We start from the raw sequence: 12645 nt of genomic DNA on the forward strand, positions 1-12645 counted from the left end.
GATTAATTTCAAATTTTGTAAACTGTGAACAGTGAAAATGGAAATGAGCATTTGGCGTCATTGGCCGGGAGGCCCCTTGCGGGGTAGGTCCAGCTGCCTTGGTGCAGGTCTTATTACATCCGATGCCGCACTGGGCGACCTGCGCACAGGATAGGGATGAAATGATGAAGAAGACAACACAACAACCAGTCCCTGAGCGGAGAAAATCCCCGAGCCAGCTGGGAATCGAGCCCAGGCACCTAGGATGGCAATCCATGATGCTGACCACTCAGCTATGGATGTGGACAGTGAAACTATATACTATGAGAATCACCAACATTTCATCCAAATTTTATGGTGCCAAGTATGAGAACTAACATGTCACAGGACTAAATGAATGTTTGGGGAGAAAACATGGTTAGCTAACCATTCACATAGTAACTTCATGACAATTCATTTTTAGTTTAAAGCTGCCAAGTAAAATGAAGGCACAGAGGGAAAACACGATATTATACAAAACTACCTTGAGCCCACTGATTTCCGTTGCATGTGCTTAAGAGTTTCTATATGAAAGCTTGTTCCTTAGTGTCCAGAAAATTCTGTCCACCTTCCATAAATCTGCATTAAAATGACAAAATTCGTAAATGCTGGTTGACTGATTAGCACCCCTCTAGCTATCTCTCATCATGCAGGCAATGATAGCCTAAAACTGAGTCGAAATATCAGAAATTGGTGGAATAAAAGTAGTCCTGATCCTTCATCACATTAAAATGTTGACCTTTATGTATGGTTCACACATTATACTTAAATAGGACAAGCCTCTACATTCTCTGAAAAATTAAATTTAATATTAATATTAACAAATGGAATCTGCTGCTTAAATGTCAAATACATACTATTAACAGTTATGGAAAGATGTTCAGTATGTTATTACGGCAGTGTTATCACAACATGTCTGTACTTTCATTAACACTGGAACTGTCTGCATTGTTACTGTCACTTCTGATGTTATCTGCACTCTTAATTCCAAGTGCAGAGAGTAACGGTAGGCCACCAACACTTGCCTCTCCAGGTGCAAAATTGTTCACTGCTAGCACAGCATCCCTCTCTTCTACCTGCAGATCAAGAGTAAAAATATGATTAAATCTTTTTTAAACAGCAAAAAGAAATTAATGTCACAAATTTTATTTATTACTTTCTTCCAGTTCTTACAAGGGAACCTCCCCATCGCACCCCCCTCAGATTTAGTTATAACTTGGCACAGTGGATAGGCCTTGATAAACTGAACACAGATCAATTGAGAAAACAGGAAGAAGTTGCATGGAACTGTGAAAAAATAAGCAAAATATACAAACTGAGTAGTCCATGGGCCATATAGGCAACATCAAGGAGAGCGTGAGTTCAGGAGCGCCGTGGTCCCGTGGTAGCGTGAGCAACTGCTGAAGGAGAGGTCCTTGGTTCAAGTCTTTCCACGAGTGAAAATTTTACTTTCTTTATTTTTGCATAGTTATTATCTGTCCGTTCGTTCATTGACGTCTCTGTTCACTGTAATAAGTTTAGTGTCTGTGTTTTGCGACTGCATCGCAAAACCGTGCGATTAGTAGACGAAAGGACGTGCCTCTCCAATCGGAACCGAAAACATTTGGTCACAAGGTCATAGGTCAACCGATTCCTCCACAGGAAAACACATCTGATATATTCTATACGACACTGGTGACGGCATGTGCGTCACATGACAGGAATATGTTGTCGACCCACCTAACTTGTACACTTGGCGAATGGGTAAAAAGATTCTTCTACCTTGCCCGATTTAGGTTTTCTTGTGGATGTGATAATCACTCCCAAAAAAGTGATGAAAACATAAGAGTTTGTCACATAAACTGAAAATAAAAAATTAAAATTTTCACTCGATGGAAGATTTGAACCCAGGACCCTTCGTTCCGCAGCTGCTCACGTTACCACGAGACCACGGCGCTCCTGAGGTCCCATTGTCCATGATGTTGCCTATCTTCCCATGAACTACTCAGTTTGCATATTTTGCTTATTTTTTCACAGTTCCACATAACTTCTTCCTGTTTTCTCAATTGATCTGTGTTCAGTTTTTCAAGGCCTATCCACTGTGCCAACTTATAACTAAATCTGAGGGGGGGTGCGATGGGGAGGTTCCCTTGTTAGTATTATTTCAATGTGATAAGCAAAGAACAAACAAAATGTATCACTACAGTGACTGAGACAGATTTCCTTTATAGCCTGAGTCAGAATAGTATAAAGAATTTATGCATGAAAGTCAGAGAGGTTCAAAAGCAACAGTTACTACAAAACTGAAACATTCACAACACACAGCAAGCCAATGGATGACCAACTGTAGATCAAAATGATGGTAAAGATGAAATTAAATCAGTCACTGGAGTATCCTACATCATCTCGTATTTCAGAAAATTACTTGAAACAATAGGTATTCAGACCCCCACTTCCTCACAGTTTGTGAGAAACAGTCTGAAACGAGGGACAGCTAGTGAACCCATACATATGAAATGTGTACAAAAATGAATGAGAACTTTGTAATTTTGCGTGTTTTATTAATCTGATTCACATTTTTTCATTATTGTGTTGGTCAACACAAGAGAACAGTATCTGAGCAATATTAACCATATCAGACACTTAGTCTGTTAAAAAAGATAACACATTTTGATAGCATCAGTGATTATTTATTTTGTATGCACATTAATCAAAAATTTGTAATAAAATTTTGCAATAACAACACAATAAGTACAGAAACATTTTAGAAATGTTAAATATTATTTTTGTTGAATCTGCTATAAGTAAAACAAGGGTTTACAAGTTTCGAAAAAGGCCATAAAGATGCTGAAAATGATGAGTGCCCTGAATGTCTCAGCACATTATCAACTAATGAAATCATGGAAAAAGTAAAAGAAATTATTATGAACAGTCATCTAATCACAGTCAGAGAAGTCTCTGATGTGTTGGCAAATCAACTGGCTTGAGTCATGAAGTATTTTTGGATGTTTCAGTATGAAACCCATGAGAGCAAAATTTGTCCCAAAATCATTGAATTTCAAACTAAACCAGCACTGAATGCAAGTTACTCAGGAGTTGCTAGATGAAGCTGACAATGATGCAGAATAACTGAAGAATAACAGGTGATGAAACGTGGGTTTACGAATATGATGTTACTACTAAGGCTCGGTTTCCCCACTGAGGGCATTCTGGATCACCAAGATTGAAAAATGTTTGAAAAGTTTGGTCAAATGTGAAGATTATGTTCAGTGCATTCTTCAACTTCAATGGCGTAGTGCACACTACTGCATCACAATGAGACACATGTTCATACGTCATTGCTTGTTTGTGAATTTCTGGCTAAAAACAATACTGCAATGACGGCCCTAACTCCATGCTTACCAGACAAGATCCAGTGTGACTTTTTTCTGTTCCGAAAAATAAAGCATATCTTAAAGGGCCATTATTTTACAAGCATAGATGAGATTAAAAGTGCATTGCAGAGAGAATTAAAAGATACCCCTAAGACATAGTTCCATAAATGTTTCACGTATTGGAAAAGTACCAGTGTAGTGTACAGTATCTAATGGGAACTATTTTGAAGGAATGTCATGGTTACACTAATCCTGAAGCCTACTATAAGACATTAAGAAATGTGAGACATAACCGTCATATCTCTTGACTACAGACATTGTATTCAGCATGGCAATACTTGGCCACACACTACCACATAGAAACAAGAGTTACTGCAAAAGCTGAAAAAAAGATGTTTTTCCCTTAAAGCCCACATTTAGCTCCAAGTGATTTCATCTTTTTGTGCATGATAAAGTGGTTCAATTCCCAGCAAAGAACCTCATGATTCTATGAAATTTTGCTTCCTGCATAGGGCAAATGCCTCAGAAACTTGTGATATTTAAATCAGAAAATTGACACCATGGGAAGAATTCAACTGAACCATTGGTGTTCTCATTTAAAAAATGGTGGCATGTGACTGACAACAAATTTCATTCTAGTCATATGTCAACTGCCTGAGGAGGAGAAAAGCTTGAGAAAATTTGTGAACTTGTTCTTTGACACCTTTGAACATTGGCAGAGTTAACTGGATTGCTGAGGATCTCAGTTCAGTGAATCCTAAAGATAATATGAGAAATGAGGAGGATTTGTTGCCAAAACCTTCCCAGGTAACAACCAAGAAGTTGCCGACACACCCTAGTGGGGAAAAGTATACTATGCAAGCTACACCAAAAGCACCACTATCCTGGTATCTTTTGGGTATCCCCTCGAATCTAGTTAGAACATTCTGCAAACACACAAAGGATAGCCCATTGAAGGTAAAATGTTCGGAGTTGTTAGGTCACAAAATAAACCTCTTCAAACAGTTCCAAGACTCAGTGTTTTGACCTCTCTGGTAGGATATTCTTCAGGACTCATCTCATGTCCGCATGTAACTGAACATTCTTGAAGAAGATTCTAGAAGAGTGGTTGGAAAGAGTTTTGGAGAAGATTTAAGAGGAATATGATGCAGCTTACCAGCTCAAAAGATTTTATCTTCAATGGCAGGGGTCATGAAAGCTTGCAGACTTACATAACATTCTACTTGAGAAACTGACATGTTATTCCATTAATGGCATCTTTTGCACGAGTGGGGCCTCAACCTACTAATGGAAGACAGAGGTCTACATTTACACAATGAAACTAAGAAAAACTGTTAAACAAGGAGTGGGGAAGCATAAAATGTGGGTCCCCCCAAAGGTTCAGTATTGAGTCTCCTCCTGTTCCTAACACATGAACATGACCTTTCAAAGGAGAAAGGAATCATGTAAATAATTCCAAATCTTGCAGAGGCCTCTTCGATCTTTCTTCTGAGTGCAGTTACATCTCAATGGTATTTGTTACAGGTAATAAAAACCAGTATTAGTCAAACTGTGATTTACACAATCCCAATACAAGAAAGAATTTCCATACAAGTACAGCTCCACATTCTCTGTATCCTTACAATTGATAGGTAACTCTTACTCTATGTAAAATATCAATGTAGTCATGTACATATTACGTTAAAAATAAGGTAGCCAGCAGCTATCTAATATAAATGAAGGTAAAACAGTTTTTTTTTTTTTTTTTTTTTTTTTCAAAGTAGAAATTTCTCATTTCTTTTGCCTGTCTTAAGTGTGTAAACACCATCAGCTAATAGCACTTTAAAGATAGTTAATAATCAGTGCAGTTTCTTTTGAACAGCTGCTTTATTTTGTCAGTGTATACTCTGACATGTTTCACATACCTGAACTTCTCTTTCATGTTTGGGACACAATAAAAGAATGAATGTATGAATGAATGAATGAATGAGCGTAGAGAGCAAATACTGATTCCTCTAGCTGTGTCACAAATATTGCTGCCCATCAGTGATGTTTAATTGGTAAATTGTGAACCATATGGTAAATAAAAAAACTTCTGGTATTCATTAAGGCTATTAATAAATTTATATCCTTTCTTCACAATACCAGAATGATGAAAAGAATGAGCGAAATTCTAGACAGTGTGTGACATGAAAATTTTGCTCATTGTATAGTTATAGTAGTAGTAGTAGTATAATATCCACTGTTAACCAAGAGTCTGGTACTCAGGCAGGAGACTGAAATCACATAATAAATATCTGATATCATAGACTACTCCACTATCATGATGGTACTGATTTGACAAGTGGATGCTGAAGCAATTGATGAAAAATCTGGAAGTGGGTAATTAACACCTAGATCACGGTATGCCCTGCCACTTGCCTGCCAATTACATACAGGCAACATTTGGCTATATCATTGGCACCTAATCACCACAAAGGGTTTGGCATAGCTGAGTAAACTCTCAGATGGAGAAAATAACTTAAATGTATGAAGGCAGATTTAGGAATCAAATGTTATTGTAAACACAGCTGGTTTCTTGAACTTTTCAATCACTTGCTTCATAATGTTTCTTACATGCTTCACACCTTGATCAGGCCAATTCCTCTGCAATTTATTGAAGACTACATTCATATTATCAGTGGAAAGAGACTACATCTTCATTTGAATTAAAGGAATTTTATTTTTAAATAACAGAATATTCATCTAATTTTTTTTGCACCTATGAAGTCTTCCAGCTTACTCAGTTGTTGAGACCTCAGTAACCATCACTCCATATCCAAATTTGTTCCACTAATTTTAGGCTAATAATCACACATTCTAGAGCATTTAGAAGGAATGAAGATGACATCTTATAGAATGTCCCTTATTCCCTTTAATTACAATACATATGAACCCAGTTTCAATTGACACCTATAATATCAAGCAGTGACTGCTCTTTAGGATTCGCCTGTCAAGTTCTTTTAAGTGGTTGGATGTTAGTTTTAATCAATTAGTGGCCCACCAGATGCACTAGAGGGGTTTGACTGGAAAAAATATTTTCTATTCATGCCACAAGCAGTTGGGAGTAATAAAGGTCAATTCAGGCAGAGCCTCACCTTATAAGGACAACCCTAAAACAATTGGAGTGAAGCTGTTGCCCAAGGGGATTTTAACTTAACAGCCACACACCCCTTTGACATGACATCACCTTGAGGTCTAGATCCTGGTGTTTAGGCCAAGCACCCCATTCCTTTTAACACAGTGCTCCACTGTTATGCTGAAATATGGTTGCTGAACCATGCCGAGAGCTTATGGTTATAGGTCACTGAAAGCACTCACTAGTCCCCAGCTCACTTAAAAATTTAGTCCACATTACAGTAATGTGACAAAATTAATAAGATACTGGTAATTGTAGGTGAAATACAAACAAATGAATGAGTAAATATATATAAAAAAAGTGTACATGGGTGAACCGACAGTCAGCACGGGCAATACAATAAAAATATATTTTCAAAAATTAAGTTTTACACATATCTGCATGGACAGTAAATAATAATTACAAAGCAATAAGCATCATAGTTGGTATAATCACACATTACTTCTTAAAAAACTTTGAGTGCAGCAATATTTTTGTATGAATGCCTCACTAATACAGGATGGTCTTAAAGTCACGATCTGTTTCCACAAAATAATGGATATATTTACACAATACACGTGTGTATTTATTGTCTCTCTCTCTCTCTTTCTTCCCCCTCCCTCTCTCATCAAATTTCAACATTGCTTCCAACTATTGTTTAAGAGCAGACCTGGATAAATTCTGAAGCACACCTTGTGAAAGAGCCGATGGTGCATCCTGGATTCTACATCTCCATCTCCATGTCCATCTACATGGATACCCTGCAAATCACACTCAAGTGACTGGCAGAGGGTTCATCAAGCCACATTCACAATAATTCTCTATTACTCTAATCTTGAACAGCACAGGGAAAAAATGAGTACCTATATCCTGCCGTGCAAGCTCCGATTTCCCTTATTTTATCATGATGATCGTTTCTCCCTATGTAGATTGGCATCAACAAAATATCTTCGCATTCAGAGTTGAAAGTTGGTGATTGAAATTTTGTGAGAAGATTCCACCACAATAAAGAAAGCCTTTATTTTAATGATGTCCACCCCAAATCCTGTATCCTGTCAGTGACACACTCTCCCCTATTTCGCAATAATATAAAATGCGCGGTTTCACCCTGAACCCTCTTGAGGTACTCCATCAATTCTACCTGGTAAGGATCCCAGACTGTGCAGCAATACTTCAAAAGGGGATGGCCGGTCTCTTTAGTGGATCTGTTACATTTTCTAAGTGTTGGGCCAATAAAATGCACTCTTTGGTTTGCCTTTCCCACAACATATTCTTTGTGTTCTTTGCAATTTAAGTTATTTGTAGCTGTAATTCCTAGGTATTTAGTTGAATTTATGGTCTTTAGATCTGATTGGTTTATCGTGTAACTGAAGTTTAATGGATTCCATTTCGCACTCATATGGATGACCTCACACTTTTCATTATTCAGGGTCAACTGCCAATTTTTGCACCTTACAGATATCTTTTCTAAACCATCTTGCAATTGTTTTGATTTTCTGATGACTTAACTTGATAATAAACGACAGCATCATCTGCAAACAACCTAAGATGGCTCGTCAGATTGTCTCCTAAATTGTTCATACAGATAAGGAACAGCAGAGGGTCTGTAACACTACCTTTTGGAGCTCCAGATATCAATTCTGCTTTACTCGATAACTTTCCATCCATTACTAAAAACTGTGACCTCTCTGACTGGAAATCATAAATCCAGTCACATAACTGAGATGATAGTCCATATGCTTGTGTAATACAGTGTCAAAAAACTTCTGGAAATCTAAAAATATAGAATCAACTTGAAATCTTGTTAATAGCAGTCAACAGTTCTTGTGAGTAAAGAACTAGTTGGGTTTCACAAGAAAGATGTTTTCTAAATTCGTGTTGACTGTGTCAATAGACCATTCTCTTCAAGGTAATTCATAGTGTTCGAACACAATATATGTTCCAGAATCCAACACAATATATGTTCCAGAATCCTGCTGCATATCGATGTTAATGATATGGGCCTGTAACTTAGTGGATTACTCCTACTATCTTTCTTGAATATTGATGTGACCAGCACAATTTCTCAATCTTTGGGTATGGATCTTTTGTTGAGAGAGTGGCTGTACATGATTGTGAAACAAATACTAACAAAGAGCTAGAGGGGCTGGCCAGTACTTACCTCAGCTCAGTACAGCCGATAGATACACAAAACAGCACGGAAAATTTACGTGTCCTAGCTTTCAGAACTTTGTTCCTTCGTCAAGGAGGAGAGGGGGGAGGGAAGGGGAAGGGAAAGAGGTTTCAGTTACTTACAACCCAGGTTACGAAGCAACAGGGGAAAGGTAAACTGAGAGGGTAGCAAAGATGGGGGCATGGGTGTCAGAGGGAAGCCACAGATATTCTACTGTAAGTACTGTGCCAGCTTCAAACCAAAGAGGATGCATACAGAAGTAAAGAGGTATACAGTATAAAGATAAACACAACTATGTAGGATGAAAAGATGCGTGAATGGCTAAAGAGGAAAGGGAAAGAGGAGAAGACTGAAGAGCAAATGGGAGTGAGGTTGGTTAACATAGGTTCAGTCCAGGGGGATGGCAGGATGAAAGGATGTGTTAGAGTGCAAGTTCCCATCTCCGCAATTCCGATGGACTGGTGTTGGATGGGAGAAGCCAAATGGCACGTAGGGTGTAGGAGGTTCCTAGGTCAGTAGAATTATGCTGGAGGGCATGCTCTGCTACTGGGTATTGGACATCTCCTAGGCGGACAGTTCATCTGTGCCCGTTTATGCGCTCAGCCAGTTTAGTTGTCGTCATACCAATGTAAAAGGCTGTGCAGTGCAGGCATGTCAGCTGATAAATGACATGTTGTTTCACATGTGGCCCTGCCTTGAATTGTATATGTTTTACTAGTAGCAGGGCTGGAGTAGGTGGTTGTGGGGGGATGCATGGGGGCAGGTATTGCAGCAGGGTTGGTTACAGGGGTAGGATCCGCTGGGTAGAGAAGGTGGTCTGGGAATATTATAGGGTTTGACAAGGATGTTACAGAGGTTAGGGGGGCGAAAAAAGGCAATTCTGGGTGGTGTGGGGAGAATATTGTCAAGGGATGATCTCATTTCAGGGCTTGGCTTGAGAAAGTCATATCCCTGGTGGAGTAATTTGTTGATGTATTCGAGGCCAGGATAATATTGGGTGACAAGGAGGATGCTTCTGTGTGGTCTGGGGGTAGGAACATTGTTGTTGGACGGGGAGGAATGTATTGCTCGGAAGATCTGTTTGTGGACAAGGTCTGCAGGATAGTTGCGGGAGAGGAAAGCACTGGTCAGGTTATTGGTGTAATTGTTGAGGGATTCGTCACTGGAGCAGGTACGTTTGCCACGAATACATAGGCTGTAAGGAAGGGAGCGTTTGATGTGGAATGGATGGCAGCTACCAAAGTGAAGGTACTGTTGTTTCTTTGTGGGTTTGATGTGGACAGATGTGTGGATGTGAGCTTCAACAAAGATGAAGGTCAACATCCAGGAAGGTGGCTTGGGTTTTGGAGAAGGACCAGGTGAAATTCAGATTCGAAAAGGAGTTAAGGTTATGGAGGAAATTAAGGAGTGTTTCTTCACCATGAGTCCAGACCACAAAGATGTCATCTATAAACCTATACCATGCCAGTGAAAGCAGATGTTGGGTCTTCGGGAAAGCAGATGTTGGCTCTTCGGGAAAGCTTCTTCCATGCAGCCCATGAAGAAGTTGGCATAGAACAGAGCCATCCTGGTTCCCATGGCCATTCCCCTGATTTGTTTGTAGGTCTGGTCTTCAAAAGTGAAGTAATTATGGGTGAGGATGAAGTTGGTAAGTGTGATAAGGAACGAGGTTTTTGGAAGATCTTCGGGTGGGTGTTGGGAGAGGTAGTGTTCAAGGGCAGAGAGACCATGGGTATGTGGGATGTTTGTGTAAAGGGATGTAGCATCTATGGTGACAAGAAAGGTTTCAGGTGGGAGGGGAGTAAGAATGGATTTGAGGCGTTCTAGGAAGTGGTTTGTGTGTTTGATGTAGGATGAGAGTCTGCGGGTGATAGGTTGGAGGTGTTGGTCTACCAGAGCTGAGATACGTTCTGTTGGGGCTTTGAAGCCTGCCACAATGGGACAGTCAGGATGGTTCTCTTTGTGGATTTTGGGTAATAGGTAGGGGTACATGACTCACGTGGCGTGAGTAGGTCTATGGAAGCCGTTATGAGGCCTTGTGAGGGACCTTGGATTTTTAGGATTTTCTGCAGCTGTCTGGAAGGAGGGAATGGGATCCTGGGTAACAGCTTTGTGGAGCCTTTATCCGCCGGGAGGATGACAATAGAGCGATCTGTTTTCAGCTCCTTAATGGCACGGGCTGGGGTGATGTTGGGGGTTGTTTGTAGGTCTATCGGCTGTACTGAGCAGTTGTATATGATTGTTAAGTATGGAGATATTGCATCAGTATACTCTTAAAGGAACCTAATTGGTATACAGGACTGTAAGACTTGCTTTTGTTAAATGATTTATGCTGCTTCGCAACTCCGAGGATATCTACTTCTAAGTTACTCATGTTGGCAGTTGTTCTTGATCCAAATTGTGGAATATTTACTTTGTCTTAGATCCCTGCAATCCCTTACCTTTGTTTTGTACATCCTCGACTTTATGTCTCCAAGGTGTTAAATCAGGTGAGGGTGATGGCCACAGTCTTGCTGAACCTCCACTATCCATCTGTTGGTTAATCTTCAATTTAGGTATTCTTTTACTATGAGGCAAAACGAGTAGGTGCTCCATCTTGATGGAACACAACAATGTCAGCAATGCCTCCTTTCTGATGCTGTGCTTCCAGGAACTGCTCTTAGACATTCAGTGGTAGCTAGAGGTCACTCATTACCCCATATGAGGCAGTTACGTTTCTTAATTTTTCCACAGATGTAGAATGTGGCTTCATCAGTAAACAAAATGTAATGCATAAGCTGTTTGTTGTGTGCAACCCCTGTCAGAGTGTAATAAGCAACTCGCAGAGTTGCGTGATCTTTATGGTCTAATTGGTGTATCTTATTATGGTACACTTCTTTCTTTAGTGTGAAGTGTAAAACTTTCATAATCACTGATTTTGACACGTCTAACTTCTTGTCTAGATGAGTTGATGCAATCAGACTCTTTTTGATTGCTTCTCTGATTCACTGCCTCTGGTGATATAAGAGGTCCCCTACATGTGGTTCATTAGCAAAATTTCCAGTTCTCTGAAACGTATTTACAAGTAACAAGTTCTATGTTCTTGTCTGGCACTTGAAATTTCTGAATGAACTCCTGCTGCACATCCAGATAAGAACAATCACACAATTGCACACTAACAGCAGCCTCATGTTCTTATACCATAAACATTCTTATTTATTATCCTGGGGGAGGGGTAGTGGGAATACGCCATGCTATCTCAGAGATGGATTATAATGATACATATTATGTAAATGCATCCATTATATTTTGGAAATGGATTGAGACCTTATGACCACCATGTATTTCTTTAAGCTGTTATTGGACAGTTGTGCTTTTCAAGAAGCATCAGAATTTCATGCCTTCTGGAAGAACACAACTTCCCATCCTTCAACAGGCAATGATACCCTAGGTTTTCAGCTCTATGAGATATTTTCCTGCTTTGTGCATCTTGGGCCCACTCAGTGTATCTGAGCATTACTGACAAAGCATAATTGATTGACTGTATCAAGATTCATATTTAACACTGTTTAACAAAACTGCAGTTATCTGTTAGAAGGAAGATTAAAATCCACTACCATTTGAAAATGCACTAATTCAAGCAATAATGTAGGTAGAGAAGTAAAAATTGACATATGTGCCTGAAGTGACATGGTGTTTTATTGAAACCAAAAACAAGTGCAGAAACTGCCCCCAAGAGATGACACTGGACATCAACACATCAGTGATGCTGAATGAGAATTGTGTATAAATTGAGCTGTAATGAGAGGAGGAGTCATATCATCCCTAGCCTGTCGGATATACACCTGTTGGAAGGTACAACCTTCATGCACCCATATTAATACATGTGCGAAAGATCTTTTGGGCAAATCATTCAGTGAGAATTGTGTGTCGAGCCACCACATCTGTCAGCTTGACTTCCCAAGTCCCCAGACCTCAATCCATGT

The 12645-nt window shown here is 39.5% G+C and overlaps 1 protein-coding gene across 1 annotated transcript in view; it reads right to left on the bottom strand.

Annotated features, from left to right (window-relative positions):
• Positions 1-300: 300 nt before the first annotated feature.
• LOC124798243 (interleukin-1 receptor-associated kinase 1-like) overlaps positions 301-12645 on the bottom strand; it is a 151768-nt gene continuing 139423 nt past the window's right edge. Inside the window, 1 exon segment of the mRNA XM_047261560.1 lies at positions 301-1094. Coding sequence (XP_047117516.1) covers positions 924-1094 — 171 coding nt within the window. The 3' untranslated portion in view covers positions 301-923.

The sequence above is a fragment of the Schistocerca piceifrons genome, chromosome 5, assembly GCF_021461385.2.
Source record: "Schistocerca piceifrons isolate TAMUIC-IGC-003096 chromosome 5, iqSchPice1.1, whole genome shotgun sequence".
In the NCBI taxonomy this organism is placed as follows: domain Eukaryota; kingdom Metazoa; phylum Arthropoda; class Insecta; order Orthoptera; family Acrididae; genus Schistocerca; species Schistocerca piceifrons.